This window comes from Oncorhynchus keta, unplaced genomic scaffold, assembly GCF_023373465.1.
Source record: "Oncorhynchus keta strain PuntledgeMale-10-30-2019 unplaced genomic scaffold, Oket_V2 Un_contig_5523_pilon_pilon, whole genome shotgun sequence".
NCBI lineage: Eukaryota > Metazoa > Chordata > Actinopteri > Salmoniformes > Salmonidae > Oncorhynchus > Oncorhynchus keta.
The window spans coordinates 157,858-180,743 of record NW_026288340.1 but is presented as its reverse complement, the minus strand read 5'-3'; the positions used below and the strand labels follow the sequence as shown (position 1 = coordinate 180,743).

Here is a 22,886-nt window from a genome sequence, read left to right as displayed (position 1 = left end):
ACAAGGCTGTGTTAGTCTACAGGACGGTCTTGGTCTACAGGGATGTGTTGGTCCACAGGGCTAACAACTCTGTAGTTTAGACCTATACTAATTCTGTAGTTTAGACCTGTAGTAACTCTATAGTAACTCTGTAGGTTACATTTACATTTACATTTAAGTCATTTAGCAGACGCTCTTATCCAGAGCGACTTACAAATTGGTGCATGTAGTAACTCTGAAGTTTAGACCTGTAGTACCTCTGTTAGATCTGTAGTAACTCTGTAGTTTAGACCTATAGTAACTCTGTAGTTAGACCTGTAGTAACTCTGTAGTTTAGACCTGTAGTAACTCTGTAGTTTAGACCTGTAGTACCTCTGTTGTTAACTCTGTAGTAACTCTGTAGTTTAGACCTGTAGTAACTCTGTAGTTTAGACCTGTATTACCTCTGTTGTTAGGTCTGTAGTAACTCTGTAGTTTAGACCTGTAGTAACTCTGCAGTAACTATGTAGTTTAGACTGTAATAACTCTGTAGTAACTATGTAGTTAGACCTGTAGTAACTCTGTAGTTAGACCTGTAACTCTGTAGTTAGACCTGTAGTAACTCTGTAGTTAGACCTGTAGTAACCTCTGTAGTAACTCTGCAGTAACTATGTAGTTTAGACTGTAATAGTTTAGACCTGTAGTAACCTGTAGTAACTCTGTTAGACCTGTAGTAACTCTGTAGTAACAAGTTCTGTAATAACTTTAGACTCTGTAGTTAGACCTGTAGTAACTCTGTAGTTTAGACCTGTAGTAACTCTGTAGTTTAGACTCTCTGTAGTTAGACCTGTAGTAATTCTGCAGTAACTATGTAGTTTTAGACTGTAGAACTGTAGTAACTCTGTAGTTAGACCTGTAGTAACTCTGTAGTTAGACCTGTAGTAACTCTGCAGTTAGACCTGTAGTAACTCTGCTTAGACCTGTAGTAACTCTGTAGTAACTCTGTAGTTTAGACTGTAATAACTCTGTAGTTTAGACTCTCTGTAGTTAGACCTGTAGTAACTCTGTAGTTTAGACCTGTAACTCTGACCTGTAGTGACTCTGCAGTAACTCTGTAGTTAGACCTGTAGTAACACTGATGTTTAGACTCTGTAGTGACTCTGTAGTTAGATCTGTAGTGACTCTGTAGTTAGACCTGTAGTGACTCTGTAGTTTAGACCTGTAGTAACTCTGTAGTTTAGACCTGTAGTAACTCTGTAGTAACCTGTAGTAACTCTGTAGGTTAGACCTGTAGTAACTCTGTAGTTAGACCTGTAGTAACTCTGCAGTAACTCTGTTTAGACCTGTAGTAACTCCTGTAAACTCTGCAGTTAGACCTGTAGTAACTCTGCAGTAAACTGTAGTAACTCTGTAACTCTGTTTAGACCTGTAGTAACTCTGCAGTAACTCTGTAGTTTAGACCTGTAGTAACTCTGTTGTTAACGCTGTAGCTCTACAGTAAAGTAACTCTGTAGTTAGACCTGTAGTGACTCTGTAGTTAGACCTGTGTCTGTAGTTAGACCTGTAGTAACTCTGTAGTTTAGACCTCTGTAGTAACTATGTAGTTTAGACCTGTAGTAACCATGTAGTTTAGACCTGTAGTGACTCTGCAGTAACTATGTAGTTTAGACCTGTAGTAACTCTGTTGTAACTCTGTAGTTAGACCTGTAGTACCTCTGTGTTACTCTGTAACTCTGTTTAGACCTGTAGTGACTCTCCTGTAGTTTAGACCTGTAGTAACTATGTAGTTTAGACCTGTAGTAACTCTGTTGTAACTCTGTAGGTTAGACCTGTAGTAACTCTGTAGTTAGACCTGTAGTACCTCTGTTGTTAACTCTGTAGTAACTCTGTAGTTAGACCTGTAGTTAGACCTGTAACTCTGTAGTTAGACTACCTCTGCTGTTAGTCTGTAGTAACTCTGTAGTGTAGACTCTCTGCAGTTAGAACTGTAACAGTAACTATGTAGTTTAGACCTGTAGTAACTCTGTACTCTGCAGTAAACCTGTAGTTTAGACCTGTAGTGACTCTGTAGTTAGATCTGTAGTAACTTTAGACCTGTAGTGACTCTGTAGTTAGATCTGTAGTAACTCTGTAGTTTAGACCTGTAGTAACTCTGTAGTTTAGACCTGTAGTAACTCTGTTGTTAGACCTGTAGTGACCTGTAGTAACTGTTTTAGACCTTAACTCTGTAGTTAGACAGTGACGTTTAGACCTGTAGTGACTCTGTAGTTAGACCTGTAGTAACTCTGTAGTTAGACCTGTTATAACTCTGTAGTTTAGACCTGTAGTAACTCTGTAGTTAGGTCATTAGACCTGTTGTTAGAGTAAACTCTAGTAACTCTGTTTTAGACCTATAGTAACTCTGTAGTTAGACCTGTAACTCTGTAGTTAGACCTCTGTAGTCTGTCTGTAACTCTGTAGTTTGTAGTTAGACCTGTAGTAACTCTGCAGTAGTAACTAGTTTAGACCTGTAGTAACTGTAGTAAGTCTGCCGTAACTCTGTAGTTAGACCTGTAGTAACTCTGTAGTAACTATGTAGTTTAGACCTGTTAACCTTGTAGTAACTCTGTTTAGACCTAAACTCTGTAGTTTAGACCTGTAGTAACTCTGACTCTGCAGTAACTGTGTAGTTTAGACCTGTAGTAACTCTGTTGTAACTCTGTAGTTAGACCTGTAGTACTCTGTAGTTAACCTGTAGTAACTCTGTAGTTAGACCTGTAGTAACTCTGTAGTTAGACCTGTAGTAACTCTGTAGTTTAGAACTGTAGTGACTCTGCAGTAACTATGTAGTTTAGACCTGTAGTAACTCTGTTGTAACTCTGTAGTTAGACCTTAGACCTGTAGTAACTCTGTAGTTTTAGACCTGTAGTAACTCTGTTGTTAGACCTGTAGTAACTCTGTAGTTAGACCTGTAGTAGTTTAGACCTGTAGTGACTCTGTAGTTAGACCTGTAGTACCTCTGCTGTTTAGAGTCTGTAGTAACTCTGTAGTTAGACCTAGACCTGTAGTTTAGAACTGTAGTAACTCTGCAGTAACTCTAGTGTAGTAACTCTGTAGAACTGTACCATAACTATGTTTAGACCTGTAGTAACTCTGTAGTAACTGTGTAACTCTGTTTAGACCTGTAGTAACCTGTAGTAACACTGTTAGACCCTAGTAACACTGTTTTAGACCTGTAGTGACTCTGTAGTTAGATCTGTAGTAACTCTGTAGTTTAGACCTGTAGTGAACTCTGTAGTTTAGACCTGTAGTAACTCTGTTTAGTTAGTTTTAGACCTGTAGTAACTCTGTAGTTAGTGTAGTTTAGAGTAACTCTGTAGTAACTCTGTAGTAACTCTGTTTTAGACCTGTAGTAGACTCTAAATATGTTGTTAGACCTGTAGTGACTCTGTAGTAGACTCTGTAGTTTAGACCTGTAGTTTGCAGTTAGACCTGTAGTAACTCTGTGTTTTAACTCTAGTGTAGTGACTAGACCTGTAACTCTGTAAGACCTGTAGTAACTCTGTTTAGACCTGTAGTTAGACCTGTGTAACTCTGTAGTTAGACCTGTAGTAACTCTGTAGTTAGACTCTGTAGTTAGACCTGTAGTAACCTGTAGTGACTCTGTAGTTAGACCTGTAGTGACCTCTGTAGTAACCATGTAGTTTGTAGACTCTGCAGTGACTCTGTAGTAACTAGTAGACCTGTAGTGACTCTGTAGTTAGACCTGTAGTAACACCTGTAGTACTCTGTGTTTAGACTATGTAGTTTAGTGACTCTGTAGTAACTCTGTAGTTAGACCTGTAGTGACTCTGTAGTTAGACCTGTTAGTGACTCTGTAGTTAGACCTGTAGTGACTCTGTAACTCTGTAGTTAGACCTGTAGTAACTCTGTAGTAGACCTGTATAACTAGTTTAGACCTGTAGTAACTCTGTAGTAACCTGTAGTTTAGACCTGTAGTGACTCTGTAGTACTCTGTCTCTGTACTCTGTTGTAACTCTGTAGTTAGACCTTACCTCTGTTGTTAGTGACTCTGTAGTTCAACTAACTAGTAACTCTGTAGTTTAGACCTGTACTCTGTAGTGACTCTGTTTTAGACAGTGTAGTTTAGACCTGTAGTGTCTGTTAGAGTTTAGTAAGTCTGCTGTAGTAACTCTGTTGTAACTATGTAGTAACTCTGTAGTTTAGACCTCTGTTGACCTTAACTCTGTAGTAACTCTGTAGTTAGAGTGACCTGTAGTTAGACCTGACTCTGTAGTTAGACCTGTAGTGACTCTGTAGTGTACTGTAGTAACTCTGTTGTAGACCTGTTAGAACCTGTAAACTCTGTAGTTTAGACCTGTAGTAACTAACTCTGTAGTAACTATGTAGTTTAGACCTGTAGTGACTCTGTAGTCTGTAGTTAGACACTGTACCTCTGTTTTAGACTCTGTGTAGTTAGACTCTGTAGTCTGTAGTAACTCTGTAGTTTAGACCTGTAGTAACTCTGTAGTTAGACCTGTAGTAACTCTGTAGTTAGACCTGTGTAACTCTGTAGTTTAGACCTGTAGTAACTCTGTAGTTAGACCTGTAGTAATTCTGTAACTCTTAGACCTGTTAGACCTGTAGTAACTCTGTTAGACCTTAGACCTGTAGTAACTCTGCAGTTAGACCTGTAGTAACTCTGTAGTTAGACCTGTAGTGACTCTGTAGTTAGACCTGTTAGTTTTAGACCTGTAGTAACTCTGCAGTAGACCTCTGTGATGTTTAGACCTGTAGTGACTCTGTAGTAACTCTGTAGTTAGACCTGTAGTGACTCTGTAGTTTGTAGTAACTATGTAGTAACTCTGCTGACAGACTGTAGTAACTCTGTAGTGTAGTTTAGACCTGTAGTAACTCTGTAGTAACTCTGTAGCAGTTAGACCTGTAGTGACTCTGTAGACCTGTAGTAACTCTGTAGTTAGACTCTGTAGTTTAGACCTGTAGTAACTCTGTACCTGTAGTAACTGTTTAGTTTACCTGTAGTAACTCTGTAGTAACTCTGTAGTTTAGACCTAACACTTTAGACCTGTTTAGAGACCTCTGTAGTAACTAGTAACTCTGTAGTTAGACCTGTAGTAACTCTGACCTGTAGTAACTCTGTAGTTAGACCTGTAGTTATTCTGTAGTAACTATGTAGGTTAGACCAGTGTTAACCTTGTAGTAACTCTGTGGTTAGACCTGTAGTAACTCTGTAGTTTAGACCTGTAGTAACTCTGTAGTAACTCTGCAGTTAGACCTGTAGTGACTCTGTAGTTAGACCTGTAGTGACTCTGTAGTTAGACCTGTAGTAACTCTGTAGTTTAGACATGTAGTAACTATGTAGTTTAGACCTGTAGTAACTCTGTAGTAACTCTGCAGTTAGACCTGTAGTGACTCTGTAGTTAGACCTGTAGTGACTCTGTAGTTAGACCTGTAGTGACTCTGTAGTTTAGACCTGTAGTAACTCTGTAGTTAGACATGTAGTACCTATGTTGTTAGATCTGTAGTAACTCTGTAGTAACTCAGTAGTTTAGACCTATAGTAACTCTGTAGTTAGACCTGTAGTAACTCTGCAGTAACTATGTAGTTTAGACTGTAATAACCCTGTAGTAACTATGTAGTTAAACCTGTAGTAACTTTGTAGTTTAGACCTGTAGTAACTATGTAGTTCGACCTGTAGTAACTCTGTAGTTTAGACCTGTAGTAACTCTGTAGTTAGACCTGTAGTAACTCTGTAGTTAGACCTGTAGTAACTCTGTAGTTTAGACCTGTAGTAACTATGTAGTTAGACCTGTAGTAACTCTGTAGTAACTCTGCAGTTAGACCTGTAGTAACACTGACGTTGAGACCTGTAGTGACTCTGTAGTTAGACCTGTAGTAACTCTGTAGTTTAGACCTGTAGTAACTATGTAGTTTAGACCTGTAGTAACTCTGTAGTAACTCTGCAGTTAGACCTGTAGTAACACTGACGTTTAGACCTGTAGTGACTCTGTCGTTAGACCTGTAGTGATTCTGTAGTAACTCTGCAGTTAGACCTGTAGTAACACTGACATTTAGACCTGTAGTGACTCTGTCGTTAGACCTGTAGTGACTGTAGTTAGACCTGTAGTAACTCTGTAGTTTAGACCTGTAGTAACTATGTAGTTAGACCTGTAGTAACTATGTAGTTTAGACCTGTAGTAACTCTGTAGTTTAGACCTGTAGTAACTCTGTAGTTAGATCTGTAGTAACTGTAGTAACTCAGTAGTTTAGACCTATAGTAACTCTGTAGTTAGACCTGTAGTAACTCTGCAGTAACTATGTAGTTTAGACTAATAACCCTGTAGTAACTATGTAGTTAAACCTGTAGTACCTCTGTAGTTCGACCTGTAGTAACTCTGTAGTTTAGACCTGTAGTAACTCTGTAGTTAGACCTGTAGTACCTCTGTTGTTAACTCTGTAGTAACTCTGTAGTTAGACCTGTAGTGACTCTGTAGTTAGACCTGTAGTGACTCTGTAGTCAGACCTGTAGTAACTCTGTAGTTTAGACTTGAAGTAACTCTGAAGTTTAGACCTGTAGTACCTCTGTTGTTAGGTCTGTAGTAACTCTGTAGTTTAGACCTGTAGTAGCACTGTAGTAACTCTGTAGTAACTCTGTAGTTAGACCTGTAGTGACCCTGTAGTAACTCTGTAGTTAGACCTGTAGTTTAGACCTGTAGTACCTCTGTTGTTAGGTCTGTAGTAACTCTGTAGTTTAGACCTGTAGTAGCACTGTAGTAACTCTGTAGTTAGACCTGTAGTAACTCTGTAGTTAGCCCTGTAGTGACTCTGTAGTAACTCTGTAGTTAGACCTGTAGTTTAGACCTGTAGTAACTATGTAGTTAGCCCTGTAGTGACTCTGTAGTAACTCTGTAGTTAGACCTGTGTTTTTAGGCTTGACAACAGACCTATTTTCATCACTTTTGCTTGCCTGGTGACTCAAACAGAATTCTTCCGCTGCTCTACTGTTCGCTTCGTACTTCAGTCTGAGACTGCCATCATTGAAGTTGTTTTGTCTTAACGTCAAAATGAGAGTTTTGTATAAAACAAAGTCATCAGCAATTGGATCATCTCTGACCTATCCGAGTATCAAAGCCAATGACACATTTTCAAACTGTCGCTTTTGATCCCCATCAGTTTCTGGGATCAATCAGAACTGGTTGTTTTTTTTCCATTCTAGATATCGTCAGGGAGGTCCTCGGATCCAGACTCGTTGCGGAGAAGAAACTAACGTCTATGGGCATGGTGTAGTATTTGTCCGGAGCAAAGAGTTTGGGTTGCCAGGCAACACTTTTTTCTCCACATAAAGATGAAATCACAAGAACGCTTGTGTCAGAGAGCTCTCCCCTCTACAGTTCTCTACTGGGCTGTATTGCAGAGTATGATCCAAATGTTATCCATCTCAAGACAAACCTTCAAATACAGTAGCTGTTTGACTTTTCAGTCTTCCTCTAACACTAAAGACATATGAATTTGTTTAAGGAGATGTAGGAAAGTTATCTGGCAAACTCTTCAATGTTGTTATACCCCCTAGAACTCTTCAATCTGGTTCAGGGGACCCAGAGTCAAACTGAACTGTTGGCTTTGGCAGAAAGAGAGACCATTGTTTTCTGAGGAATTTGATGCTGTAGGTGGGCCATCTGACTTTGATTGGGTTTTAGAGTGCATGTGAGAGTGCATGTGAGAGTGCACATGAGAGTACACGTGAGAGTACACGAGTGCACTTACTAAATATTTTTGAACGTGGCCATTTCCTCTAAGCTAAAACCATTTGATCAGATTCAATTAGGATGTTCCTGTGCTGTTAGTAGTATCAAACAAAACCAATAACAAGAACTAGATTAGCTTTCCTTGTAACAATCAGCCAATTAAATCCAAATGTATGATGCACAACAGTTTTCATAATTATAATAGTAGTAGCTAGTAGTGTTGTCTCACAGCTATTCAACAAAGGAAAGCAGAGAAAGACTCAATAATGGACAGTCTTACTGACAGTTGTGGATGCTTTGTGTGATGTATTGTTGTCTCTACCTTTTTGCCCTTTGCTGTTGTCTGTGCCCAATAATGTTTTTACCATGTTGTTGTAATATTGTGTTGCTACCGTGCTGTGTTGTCATGTGTTGCTCCCTTGCTATGTTGTTGTCTTAGGTCTCTCTTGATGTAGTGTTGTGTTGTCTCTCTTGATGTAGTGTTGTGTTGTCTCTCTTGATGTAGTGTTGTGTTGTCTCTCTTGATGTAGTGTTGTGTTGTCTCTCTTGATGTAGTGTTGTGTTGTCTCTCTTGATGTAGTGTTGTGTTGTCTCTCTTGATGTAGTGTTGTGGTGTCTCTCTTGATGTAGTGTTGTGTTGTCTCTCTTGATGTAGTGTTGTGTTGGCTCTCTTGATGTAGTGTTGTGTTGTCTCTCTTGATGTAGTGTTGTGTTGTCTCTCTTGATGTAGTGTTGTGTTGTCTCTCTTGATGTAGTGTTGTGTTGTCTCTCTTTATGTAGTGTTGTGTTGTCTCTCTTGATGTAGTGTTGTGTTGTCTCTCTTGATGTAGTGTTGTGTTGTCTCTCTTGATGTAGTGTTGTGTTGTCTCTCTTGATGTAGTGTTGTGTTGTCTCTCTTGATGTAGTGTTGTGTTGTCTCTCTTGATGTAGTGTTGTGGTGTCTCTCTTGATGTAGTGTTGTGGTGTCTCTCTTGTCGTGATGTGTGTTTTGCCCCCATCCTCGCAGGAGGCCTTTTGCCTTTTGGTAGGCTGTCATTGTAAATAAAACTTGTTCTTAACTGACTTACCTAGTTAAATAAAGGCCAAATAAAATAAAGAGAAAGACCATAGATTAGTCTAGATACTGGAAACACCAAACCATTCTGTCTCTGTAGTCTAGATACTGGAAACAGCAAACCTTTCTGTCTCTGTAGTCTAGATACTGAAAACACCATCCAGTCTTCACCTGCACTCCCTGGATGTGTATCATCCACCCAGACCAACACACCTGGCTAAATGAAGGTGTAAACAGACCTTTACATGGATAAACATACCTATCTCAGCGCTGCAGAAGTGTTGCTGGGGGTGGGCTGGGTTGCAGCTGCATGCTTCCACCAGGTGGTCCAGTCTGAGGGCCAGCAGCAGGGTGAGGGTCAGGGTCAAGACCAGGGGGGTCAGGGACACACAACCAGGCAGGGGGATGCCCATCTCTCTCTCTCTCTCTCTCTCACTGACCAGAAAGACTCCTCTCTTCAGATCAGCGCCTTCTTTTTCACTTCCCTGGTCCCTCTTCTAGAAGAGATTCTATCTCAGAGAGACTGACCTGACTAACCTGGAAATCTATAGAGATCAGCTGTCTGTCTACATAAGCTGTCTACAGAGCTCCCACTGTTTCTGGTCCTGACTGGATTTCCCCTGGAGGATCAACACAGTATCAATCTATTTCATCTATCAGTCCTGTGTGAGAGATGAGAGGTTGCGAGAGAAACAACCTCACTACTACTGACTGTTATGTTCAGAATCTGCTGCTACTACCACCTATATCTCTGTCTCTCTCTTTTTCAGACTCACTCTTTCACACGCTCTCTCTCTCTCTGAATCCTTAGAGGGTGAAACTGGGAACCTCTTATGTACCCTACATCTTCGGACCGCCTCCCTCCTCCTCCCCTCTTCTCCCTCCCTCCTCCTCCCCTCTTCTCCTTCCCTCCCTCCACTCCTCCCCTCTTCTCCTTCCCTCCCTCCACTCCTCCCCTCTTCTCCCTCCCTCCCTCCCTCCACCCTCCTCCCTCCCCTCTTCCCCCTCCCTCCCTCCCTCCCTCCACTCCTCCCCTCTTCTCCCTCCCTCCCTCCCTCCACTCCTCCCCTCTTCTCCCTCCACTCCTCCACTCCTCCCCTCTTCTCCCTCCACTCCTCCCCTCCTCCCCTCTTCTCCCTCCACTCCTCCCCTATTCTCCCTCCACTCCTCCCCTCTTCTCCCTCCACTCCTCCCCTACCAGGCAGCAGTGAGTGAGTGTATTCAGTCATCACCTCAGTTTGTGCCTCAGTTAAAAACACAAGTAGAAGAACAACTCTGACAATGGGAAAGTAGACCAGGAGATCTGCAGCTTGTTTTGAATCATAGGAGGTGACTGATGGCTCTGTGTGATTTGTTTTAATGAGACCTAGATTACAGTCTGGAACACGTTTGGATCTTTGCAGTTCAGCTGTGGTGCTGAAATGGAGTGTTACAGTTGAGTGGAGATTTCATCTTCTATCATGGAGGTTCACTGCTTGATTATTATGCTGGACACGAGCCCTCAATATGTTGTGAACACGAGTGGAGTCTCTGTGTGGTGTGTGTGGTGCGTGTGTGCGGCGGTGGCAGCAACACACCTACTCTCCTGTCTCAGGTTATTAATCATGAGCATATCCTCACTGATACACAACAAAACATTGATAGATGTTACTTTCATTTGGTTCTGTTTGCATACAATATCTCTTGTTTATTGCACTAACTCTAACTCTGTCACAAATGCCATCTCCCCAGCCTGTTTTGTCATATACCTGCTCCCCAGCCTGTTTTGTCATATACCCCAGCCTGTTTTGTCATATACCTGCTCCCCAGCCTGTTTTGTCATATACCTGCTCCCCAGCCTGTTTTGTCATATACCTGCTCCCCAGCCTGTTTTGTCATATACCTGCTCCCCAGCCTGTGAGTTGACTCATTCACACTGTTTGGCAACAGCAGCGTTTAGCCTCTATAGTTAAATATCTACTAGCCCTGGTGTGTCTCTCTATGGTTAAATATCTACTAGCCCTGGTGTGTCTCTCTATGGTTAAATATCTAATAGCCCTGGTGTGTCTCTCTATGGGTAAATATCTACTAGCCCTGGTGTGTCTCTCTATGGTTAAATATATACTAGCCCTGGTGTTTATATCAATGGTTAAATATATACTAGCCCTGGTGTGTCTCTATGGTTAAATATATACTAGCCCTGGTGTTTATATCAATGGTTAAATATATACTAGCCCTGGTGTGTCTCTATGGTTAAATATATACTAGCCCTGGTGTGTCTCTCTATGGTTAAATATCTACTAGCCCTGGTGTGTCTCTCTATGGTTAAATATCTACTAGCCCTGGTGTGTCTCTCTATGGTTAAATATATACTAGCCCTGGTGTGTCTCTCTATAGTTAAATATCTACTAGCCCTGGTGTGTCTCTCTATGGTTAAATATCTACTAGCCCTGGTGTGTCTCTCTATAGTTAAATATCTACTAGCCCTGGTGTGTCTCTCTATAGTTAAATATCTAATAGCCCTGGTGTGTCTCTCTGTGGTTAAATATCTACTAGCCCTGGTGTTTATATCAATGGTTAAATATCTAATAGCCCATGTGTGTGTCTCTCTATGGTTAAATATCTACTGGCCCTGGTGTGTCTCTCTATAGTTAAATATCTACTGGCCCTGGTGTGTCTCTCTATGGTTAAATATCTACTAGCCCTGGTGTGTCTCTCTATAGTTAAATATCTACTAGCCCTGGTGTGTCTCTCTATGGTTAAATATCTACTAGCCCTGGTGTTTCTCTCTATGGTTAAATATCTACTAGCCCTGGTGTGTCTCTCTATGGTTAAATATCTACTAGCCCTGGTGTGTCTCTCTATGGTTAAATATCTAATAGCCCTGGTGTGTCTCCTGGAGCAACATTCAGTCAGTGTGCCAGTCAGCCAATCAGTTATTCAGTCATTCATTCAGTCAGTCAGCTAATCCGTCATCCAGGCAGTCAGCCAATCAGTCATTTAGTCAGTCAGCAAATAAATTGTTCATTCATTCAGCCAGCCAGTCATTTAGCCAGTCAATCATTCCAACATATCTTCTCTTTCAGATCTCCATGCCCTCTTTCCCTGTGGTGGTGAAGATAGGACACGCGCACTCTGGAATGGGAAAGGTAATGCACTAATACATATGTGCCATGTATATATCATGTCTAAATACATGTCATTTATATATAATGTCCACATACAGAGGTTGGAGTAGCCAGGCGGAAGGCATGGCCAGCCGTTGAGAAATGCTTGTTGAAGTTTTCGATAATCATGGATTTATCGGTGGTGACAGTGTTACCTAGCCTCAGTGCAGTGGGCAGTCCAACACTAACCACTAGGCTACGTGCCGCCAATAGCCCTGGTTTAATGTCCACATACAATTAAATACATGTCATTTGACGTTTTCCACATTTTGTTATATTACAGCCTTATTCTAAAATGGATTAAACAGTTATTTTTCCCCTCATCAATCTACACACAATACCCCATAATGACAAAGCAAAAATAGTTTTTTTAGAAATGGACAAATTTATAAAACTAAAAAAATGAAATATCACATTTACATAAGTATTCAGACCCTTTACTCAGTACTTTGATGAAGATCATAGCCTCGAGTCTTCTTGGGTATAACACTTCAAGCTTGGCACGCCTGTATTTGGAGAGTTTCTCCCATTCTTCTCTGCAGAACCTCTCAAGCTCTGTCAGGTTGGATAGGGAGCGTCACTGCACAGCTATTTTCAGGTCTCTCCAGAGATGTTCGATCGTGTTCAAGTCTGGTCTCTAGCTGGCCCCTCGAGGACATTCAGAGACTTGTCCCAAAGCCACTCCTGTGTTGTCCTTGCTGTGTGCTTAGGGTCGTTGTCCTGTTGAATGATGAACCTTCACCCCAGTCTGCGGTCCTGAGCAGGTTCATCAAGGATCTCTCTGTACTTTGCTCCATTCATCTTTCGCTCAATCCTGACCAGTCTCCCAGTCCCTACCGCTGAAAAACATCTCCACAGCATGATGCTGCCACCACCATGCTTCATCTTAGGGTTGGTGCCAGGTTTCCTCAGGACGTGACACTTGGCATTCAAGCCAAAGAGTTTCATCTTGGTTTCATCAGACCAGAGAATCTTGTTTTTTTGGCAAACTCCAAGCGGGCTGTCATGTGCCTTTTACTGAGGGGCTTCCGTATTGCCAATCTACCGTAAAGGCCTGATTGGTGGAGTACTGCAGAGATGGTTGTCCTTCTGGAAGTTTATATCTCCACAGAATAACTCTGGAACTCTGTCAGAGCAACCATCGGGTTCTTGGGCTCTTCCTTACCAAAGCCCTTCTCCCTTGATTGCTTAGTTTGGCCAGGCGGCCTCTCTATGAAGAGTCTTGGTGGGTTCAAACTTCTTCCATTTAAGAATGATGGAGGCCACTGTGTTCTTGGGGACCGTCAATGCTGCAGAAATGTTTTGGTACCCTTCCCCAGATCTGTGTCTCAATCCTGTCTCGGAGCTCTACGGACAATTCCTTCAACCTCATGGCTTGATTTTTCCTCTGACATGCACTGTCAACTGTGGGACCTTATATAGACAGATGTGTGCCTTTCCAAATAATTGAGTTTACCACAGGTGGACTCCAATCAAGTTGAAGAAACATTGCAAGGATGATCAATGGAAACAAGATGCACCTTCGCTCAATTTCGAGTCTCATAGCAAAGGGTCTGAATGCTTATGTACATAAGCTAATTATTTATACATTTGTAAAAATCTCACAAAACCTGTTTCTGCTTTGTCGTTATGGGGTATTGTGTGTAGATTGATTAAATATATTTTTAAAAATCCTCAGCAATTTTAGAATAAGGCTGTAACATAACAAAATGTGAAAAATGCCAAAGGGTCTGAATACTGTCAGAATGCACTGTTTACACAGAACATTAGGAACACCGGATCTTTCCATGACAGACTGATCAGGTGAAAGCTATGATTACTTATTGACAAATCAGTAATAGGAGAAACTATAATTGGAACCATACATGTTGCGTTCCATAAATGTTGACATGTTCATCATCTAATTGATTTCTTTCTGTAATCTGCCATGTATTCAGCTATAGCTGTAATCTACTGTGTATTCAGCTGTTACAAATCCCTTTTGGCCCGACAGTCTAGGGGAGATGGTAACGAGACCCGTAACACAACTCATGCAAATTATAGTGGAAAAGAAAGTGAGAACAAAATAATCAGACAAATAAATTACCATCAAACACATGGGTTTATTAGAAAACACACGGTAATGGGGGCAGGAAAAGGGGCTGAGCTGGACTCAGGGAAAGAAACATGCATCCAAAAGCACCCCTAAACTAGACTCGCCTATTTCAACAACAGCTAACTAACCAACCAAAAATACAGTGGGTGGTCCGCCCAGGTCTAACTAGTGTATTTAACAAAGTTAACCTACGGGTAGTGTATGCCCATGGGCGGCTTGTCTTGGTTCCCCCTTTTCCCACCAGCAAGCAAACACCATAACCAAAAACAATACTCACAGGTGAGGACAATGTGATATGGAGGTGCTCAAACAAAAGCTAGCTCAATACATAAGAGATAGCGACATAGTAGGAGATACTGAACCAGCGCGATCAACAGACATATGGCATTTACAGAGAGATTGAGCTCTAGAGCAAACAACTGACAGGGTTTTTAAACCAAGGGAAAGGAACTGTGATTGGGTAGGAAACAGGAAGAGGTGTGTCTTCTGATTGATGATTGATTGGTGACTGATTGGGGAGTGATGATTTTCACCTGTGAGGGGAGAAGGAGAGAAAAGAACACAGGACACACACACACACACACACACACACACACACACACACACACACACACACACACACAGGATACCTGTATCTGTAACATCAGCTATATCTGTAATCTACTGTGTATTCAGTTATATCTTTACATTACATTTACATTTAAGTCATTTAGCAGACGCTCTTATCCAGAGCGACTTACAAATTGGTGCATACACCTTATGACATCCAGTGGAACAGCCACTTACAATAGTGCATCTAAATCTTTTTAGGGGGGGGGGGTGAGAAGGATTACTTACCCTATCCTAGGTATTCCTTGAAGAGGTGGGGTTTCAGGTGTCTCCGGAAGGTGGTGATTGACTCCGCTGTCCTGGCGTCGTGAGGGAGTTTGTTCCACCATTGGGGGCCAGAGCAGCGAACAGTTTTGACTGGGCTGAGCGGGAACTGTACTTCCTCAGTGGTAGGGAGGCGAGCAGGCCAGAGGTGGATGAACGCAGTGCCCTTGTTTGGGTGTAGGGCCTGATCAGAGCCTGGAGGTACTGAGGTGCCGTTCCCCTCACAGCTCCGTAGGCAAGCACCATGGTCTTGTAGCGGATGCGAGCTTCAACTGGAAGCCAGTGGAGAGAGCGGAGGAGCGGGGTGACGTGAGAGAACTTGGGAAGGTTGAACACCAGACGGGCTGCGGCGTTCTGGATGAGTTGTAGGGGTTTAATGGCACAGGCAGGGAGCCCAGCCAACAGCGAGTTGCAGTAATCAAGACGGGAGATGACAAGTGCCTGGATTAGGACCTGCGCCGCTTCCTGTGTGAGGCAGGGTCGTACTCTGCGGATGTTGTAGAGCATGAACCTACAGGAACGGGACACCGCCTTGATGTTAGTTGAGAACGACAGGGTGTTGTCCAGGATCACGCCAAGGTTCTTAGCGCTCTGGGAGGAGGACACAATGGAGTTGTCAACCGTGATGGCGAGATCATGGAACGGGCAGTCCTTCCCCGGGAGGAAGAGGAGCTCCGTCTTGCTGAGGTTCAGCTTGAGGTGGTGATCCGTCATCCACACTGATATGTCTGCCAGACATGCAGAGATGCGATTCGCCACCTGGTCATCAGAAGGGGGAAAGGAGAAGATTAATTGTGTGTCGTCTGCATAGCAATGATAGGAGAGACCATGTGAGGTTATGACAGAGCCAAGTGACTTGGTGTATAGCGAGAATAAGAGAGGGCCTAGAACAGAGCCCTGGGGGACACCAGTGGTGAGAGCGCGTGGTGAGGAGACAGATTCTCGCCACGCCACCTGGTAGGAGCGACCTGTCAGGTAGGACGCAATCCAAGCGTGGGCCGCGCCGGAGATGCCCAACTCGGAGAGGGTGGAGAGGAGGATCTGATGGTTCACAGTATCGAAGGCAGCCGATAGGTCTAGAAGGATGAGAGCAGAGGAGAGAGAGTTAGCTTTAGCAGTGCGGAGCGCCTCCGTGATACAGAGAAGAGCAGTCTCAGTTGAATGACTAGTCTTGAAACCTGACTGATTTGGATCAAGAAGGTCATTCTGAGAGAGATAGCGGTAGAGCTGGCCAAGGACGGCACGCTCAAGAGTTTTGGAGAGAAAAGAGAGAAGGGATACTGGTCTGTAGTTGTTGACATCGGAGGGATCGAGTGTAGGTTTTTTCAGAAGGGGTGCAACTCTCGCTCTCTTGAAGACGGGAGGGACGTACCCAGCGGTCAGGGATGAGTTGATGAGCGAGGTGAGGTAAGGGAGAAGGTCTCCGGAAATGGTCTGGAGAAGAGAGGAGGGGATAGGGTCAAGCGGGCAGGTTGTTGGGCGGCCGGCTGTCACAAGACGCGAGATTTCATCTGGAGAGAGAGGGAGAGAGAGGTCAGAGCATAGGGTAGGGCAGTGTGAGCAGAACCAGCGGTGTCGTTTGACTTAGCAAACGAGGATCGGATGTCGTCGACCTTCTTTTCAAAATGGTTGACGAAGTCATCTGCAGAGAGGGAGGAGGAGGGGGGAGGATTCAGGAGGGAGGAGAAGGTGGCAAAGAGCTTCCTAGGGTTAGAGGCAGATGCTTGGAATTTAGAATGGTAGAAAGTGGCTTTAGCAGCAGAGACAGAGGAGGAAAATGTAGAGAGGAGGGAGTGAAAGGATGCCAGGTCTGCAGGGAGGCGAGTTTTCCTCCATTTCCGCTCGGCTGCCCGGAGCCCTGTTCTGTGAGCTCTCAATGAGTCGTCGAGCCACGGAGCGGGAGGGGAGGACCGAGCCGGCCTGGAGGATAGGGGACATAGAGAGTCAAAGGATGCAGAAAGGGAGGAGAGGAGGGTTGAGGAGGCAGAATCAGGAGATAGGTTGGAGAAAGTTTGAGCAGAGGGAAGAGATGATAGGATGGAAGAGGAGAGAGTAGCGGGGGAGAGAGAGCGAAGGTTGGGACGGCGCGATACCATCCGAGTAGGGGCAGTGTGGGAAGTGTTGGATGAGAGCGAGAGGGAAAAGGATACAAGGTAGTGGTCGGAGACTTGGAGGGGAGTTGCAATGAGGTTAGTAGAAGAGCAGCATCTAGTAAAGATGAGGTCAAGCGTATTGCCTGCCTTGTGAGTAGGGGGAAGGTGAGAGGGTGAGGTCAAAAGAGGAGAGGAGTGGAAAGAAGGAGGCAGAGAGGAATGAGTCAAAGGTAGACGTGGGGAGGTTAAAGTCGCCCAGAACTGTGAGAGGTGAGCCGTCCTCAGGAAAGGAGCTTATCAAGGCATCAAGCTCATTGATGAACTCTCCAAGGGAACCTGGAGGGCGATAAATGATAAGGATGTTAAGCTTGAAAGGGCTGGTAACTGTGACAGCATGGAATTCAAAGGAGGCGATAGACAGATGGGTAAGGGAGAAAGAGAGAAAGACCACTTGGGAGAGATGAGGATCCCGGTGCCACCACCCCGCTGACCAGAAGCTCTCGGGTGTGCGAGAACACGTGGGTGGACGAGGAGAGAGCAGTAGGAGTAGCAGTGTTATCTGTGGTGATCCATGTTTCCGTCAGTGCCAAGAAGTCGAGGGACTGGAGGGAGGCATAGGCTGAGATGAACTCTGCCTTGTTGGCCGCAGATCGGCAGTTCCAGAGGCTACCGGAGACCTGGAACTCCACGTGGGTCGTACGCGCTGGGACCACCAGATTAGGGTGGCGCGGCCACGCGGTGTGGAGCGTTTGTATGATCTGTGCAGAGAGGAGAGAACAGGGATAGACAGACACATAGTTGACAGGCTACAGAAAAGGCTACGCTAATGCAAGGAGATTGGAATGACAAGTGGACTACACGTCTCGAATGTTCAGAAAGTTAAGCTTACATAGCAAGAATCTTATTGACTAAAATGATTAAAATGATACAGTACTGCTGAAGTAGGCTAGCTGGCAGTAGCTGCGTTGTTGACACTACACTAATCAAGTCGTTCCGTTGAGTGTAATAGTTTCTACAGTGCTACTATTCGGGGGCTAGCTGGCTAGCTAGCAGTGTTGTTTACGTTACGTTGCATTAAAAGAACGACAATAGCTGGCTAGCTAACCTAGGAAATCGCTCTAGACTACACAATTATTTTTGAAACAAAGACGGCTATGTAACTAGCTATGTAGCTAGCTACGATCAAACAAATCAAATATCTGTAATATATCTGTATATATCTGTAATCTACTGTGTATTCAGTTATATCTGTAATCTACTGTGTATTCAGTTATGTCTGTAATCTACTGTGTATTCAGCTATATCTGTAATCTACTGTGTATTCAGCTATATCTGTAATCTACTGTGTATTCAGTTATATCTGTAATCTACTGTGTATTCAGCTATATCTGTAATCTACTGTGTTTTCAGTTATATCTGTAATCTACTGTGTATTCAGTTATATCTGTAATCTACTGTGTATTCAGTTATATCTGTAATCTACTGTGTATTCAGTTATATCTGTAATCTACTGCGTATTCAGCTATATCTGTAATCTACTGTGTATTCAGCTATATCTGTAATCTACTGTGTATTCAGCTATATCTGTAATCTACTGTGTATTCAGTTATATCTGTAATCTACTGTGTATTCAGCTATATCTGTAATCTACTGTGTAGTCAGCTATATCTGTAATCTACTGTGTATTCAGTTATATCTGTAATCTACTGTGTATTCAAATCAAATCAAATTTATTTATATAGCCCTTCGTACATCAGCTGATATCTCAAAGTGCTGTACAGAAACCCAGCCTAAAACCCCAAACAGCAAGCAATGCAGGTGTAGAAGCACGGTGGCTAGGAAAAACTCCCTAGAAAGGCCCAAACCTAGGAAGAAACCTAGAGAGGAACCAGGCTATGTGGGGTGGCCAGTTCTCTTCTGGCTGTGCCGGGTGGAGATTATAACAGAACATGGCCAAGATGTTCAAATGTTCATAAATGACCAGCATGGTCGAATAATAGTAAGGCAGAACAGTTGAAACTGGAGCAGCAGCATGGCCAGGTGGACTGGGGACAGCAAGGAGTCATCATGTCAGGTAGTCCTGGGGCATGGTCCTAGGGCTCAGGTCAGTTGAAACTGGAGCAGCAGCATGGCCAGGTGGACTGGGGACAGCAAGGAGTCATCATGTCAGGTAGTCCTGGGGCATGGTCCTAGGGCTCAGGTCCTCCGAGAGAGAGAAGGAAAGAAGGAGAGAATTAGAGAACGCACACTTAGATTCACACAGGACACCGAATAGGACAGGAGAAGTACTCCAGATATAACAAACTGACCCTAGCCCCCCGACACATAAACTACTGCAGCATAAATACTGGAGGCTGAGACAGGAATCTGTCAGCTATATTCAGCTATATCTGCAGCCTGTAATGATGATGTTGTGTTATGCTGTCTGTGTATCCAGGTAAAGGTGGATAACCTGAGTGTGTGTTATTGTTAGGGTTAGTTGTGTGAGGGTTAGATGTAATGTGTTGTGTTATGCTGTCTGTGTATCCAGGTAAAGGTGGATAACCTGAGTGTGTGTTATTGTTAGGGTTAGTTGTGTGAGGGTTAGATGTAATGTGTTGTGTTATGCTGTCTGTGTATCCAGGTAAAGGTGGATAACCTGAGTGTGTGTTATTGTTAGGGTTAGTTGTGTGAGGGTTAGATGTAATGTGTTGTGTTATGCTGTCTGTGTATCCAGGTAAAGGTGGATAACCTGAGTGTGTGTTATTGTTAGGGTTAGTTGTGTGAGGGTTAGATGTAATGTGTTGTGTTATGCTGTCTGTGTATCCAGGTAAAGGTGGATAATCTGAGTGACTTCCATGACATAGCCAGTGTGGTAGCCATCACTCAGACTTACACCACCACAGAACCCTTCATAGATGCCAAGTACAACATCAGGGTCCAGCGGATTGGCAGCGATTATAAGGCTTACATGTAAGTACCTTTCCTTGTATGTAGGTGTGTGTATAGCATTTTATTTGTCAAATGCGTCGTAAACAACAGGTTCCTGAGTTTGTTGAGGGGCCCTTCCTGAGGGCCCCTTCCCAACAATGCAGAGAGAGAGAGTAAACAACAGGTGTAACAGTGAAATGCTTACTTAAAGGCCCTTCCCAACAATGCAGAGAGAGAGTAAACAACAGGTGTAACAGTGAAATGCTTCCTGATGGGCCCTTCCCAACAATGCAGAGAGAGAGTAAACAACAGGTGTAACAGTGAAATGCTTCCTGAGGGGCCCTTCCCAACAATGCAGAGAGAGAGTAAACAACAGGTGTAACAGTGAAATGCTTCCTGAAGGGCCCTTCCCAACAATGCAGAGAGAGAGTAAACAACAGGTGTAACAGTGAAATGCTTCCTGAAGGGCCCTTCCCAACAATGCAGAGAGAGAGTAAACAACAGGTGTAACAGTGAAATGCTTCCTGAGGGGCCCTTCCCAACAATGCAGAGAGAGAGTAAACAACAGGTGTAACAGTGAAATGCTTCCTGAGGGGCCCTTCCCAACAATGCGGAGAGAAAATGAAGAGAAATAATAGAAAAGTAAAACATGATATAAGTATTTTAAAAGTAATTATAGACTCACAATGAGCAACGATAACTTTGCTACAGTGGTATAAAGTACTTAAGGAAAAATACTTGTACTTAAGAACTACTTAAGTAGTTTTTGGTGTATCTGTACTGTAAAAATGATGTACATTTTACTCCATACATTTTCCCTGACACCAAAAAGTACTCATTATATTTGGAATGTCTAGCAGGACAGGAAAATTGTCAAATTCACACACTTATCAAGAGAATATCCCTGGTAATCCCTTGCCTCTGATCTGGCAGCTCACTAAACACATGCTTCATTTGTAAATGATGTCTGAGTGTTGGAACGTGCCCCTGGCAATCCGTAAATTTAAAAAACAAGAAAATGGTGCTCTATGGTTTGCTTAATACTGTATAAGGAAATTGAAATTACTTTTAATTCTACTTTTGAAACGTAAGTATATTTTATCAATTACATTTACTTTTGATACTTAAGTATATTTAAAACCAAATACTGTCACGGGATACTAGGAGTGGTGGGTTGGAATCAGGCGCAGAGAGCAGGGTTCAGTATATCGTAAATTTATTCTCTGGCAAACAAAACGGTCACGCCAGCATACAGGGTGCATACAATAGACCAGCCCAAACACAGGATCAAATGGTCCTTCTGTAGCTCAGTTGGTAGAGCATGGCGCTTGTAACGCCAGGGTAGTGGGTTCGATCCCCAGGACCACCCATACATAGAATGTATGCACACATGACTGTAAGTCGCTTTGGATAAAAGCGTCTGCTAAATGGCATATATATATCAAAATAGTCCGGAGAATAAACATATGAAAACCACCATACGACAGAGTAACAAAAAACAATCCCGCACAAAACAAGGGTGGGACAACCTACTATATAAAATAAGGACGCTAACTAAACTAAAATACACACAGGTGAAACTAATTAGACAAAACCAACAGACAAACGAAAAAGGGATCGGTAGCGGCTAGTAGGATGGTGACGAGCACCGCCCGAACAGGCAGGGGAGCCAACTTCGGCGGAAGTCGTGACAAATACTTTTAGATTTTTACTCAAGTAGGATTGTACTGGGCGACTTTCACTTTTACTTGAGTCATTTTATATTAACATTTACATTACATTTAAGTCATTTAGCAGACGCTCTTATCCAGAGCGACTTACAAATTGGTGCATTCACCTTATGACATCCAGTGGAACAGCCACTTTACAATAGTAAGGTGAGTATTAAGTATGACAGTTGGGTACTTTTTCCACCACTGCTTGGCTATATACATGGGGTACCAGTACCGAGTGATGTGCAGAGGTACGAGGTAATTGAGGTAGATATGCACATATAATGAGGAATAAAGTGACATTATGGGGTATTGTGTATCTCAATTTAATCAATTTTAAATTCAGGCTGTAACACAAAATGTTTCTACAAATTGATTGGAGTCCACCTGTGGTAAATTCTATTGATTGGACATGATTTGGAAAGGCACACACCTGTCTATATACGGTCCCACAGTTGACAGTGCATGTCAGCACAAGCCATGAGGTTGAAGGAATTGTCCGTAGAGCTCTGAGACAGGATTGTGTCAAGGCACAGATCTTGGGAATTGTACCAATTCTTTTGCAGCATTGAAGGTCCCCAAGAACCTCCATTTTTAAATGGAAGAAGTTTGGAACCATCAAGACTCTCCCTCTTCCAAGTAGCTTGGCCCCAGTGAACAAATCAAATCAAATTGTATTTGTCACATGCGCCGAATACAACAGGTGTAAACCTTACAGTGAAATGCATAACCAACAAAATATTACTAACAAATCATTTAACAGTAGCAGTAAAATAACAATAACGAGGCTATATACAGGGAGTAGCGATACAGAGTCAATGTGCGTGGGCACCGATTAGTCGAGCTAATTGAGGTAATATGTACATGTGGGTACAGTTAAAGTGACTATGTATAGATAATAAACAGAGAGTAGCAGCAGTGTAAAAGAGGGGTCTGGGTATCCTTTTGATTAGCTGTTCAGGAGTCTTGTTGCTTAGGGGTAGAAGCTGTTAAGAAGCCTTTTTGTCCTAGACTTGGCGCTCCGGGACCACATGCCATGCTGTAGCAAAGAGAACAGTCTATGACTAGGGTGGCTGGAGTCTTTGACCATTTTAGGGCCTTCCTCTGACACCGCCTGTTATGTAGGTCCTAGATGGCAGGAAGCTTGGCCTTGCGGTCAGAGGCCGAGCCATACCAGGCAGGGATGCAACCAGTCGGAATGCTCTCGACGGTGCAATTGTAGAACCTTTTGAGGATCTGAGGACCCATGCCAAATCTTTTTAGACTCCTGAGGGGAATCAGCTTTGTCGTGCCCTCTTCA

The 22,886-nt window shown here is 43.1% G+C and overlaps 1 protein-coding gene across 1 annotated transcript in view; it reads left to right on the top strand.

The window, feature by feature from the left end:
- Window positions 1-11,716: 11,716 nt before the first annotated feature.
- LOC118389593 (synapsin-1-like) overlaps window positions 11,717-22,886 on the top strand; it is a gene marked incomplete at its 5' end in the record, with an annotated part of 57,948 nt that continues 46,778 nt past the window's right edge. Inside the window, 2 exons of the mRNA XM_052510269.1 lie at window positions 11,717-11,885; window positions 19,774-19,916. Coding sequence (XP_052366229.1) covers window positions 11,717-11,885; window positions 19,774-19,916 — 312 coding nt within the window. The remainder of the gene's footprint in view (window positions 11,886-19,773; window positions 19,917-22,886) is intronic.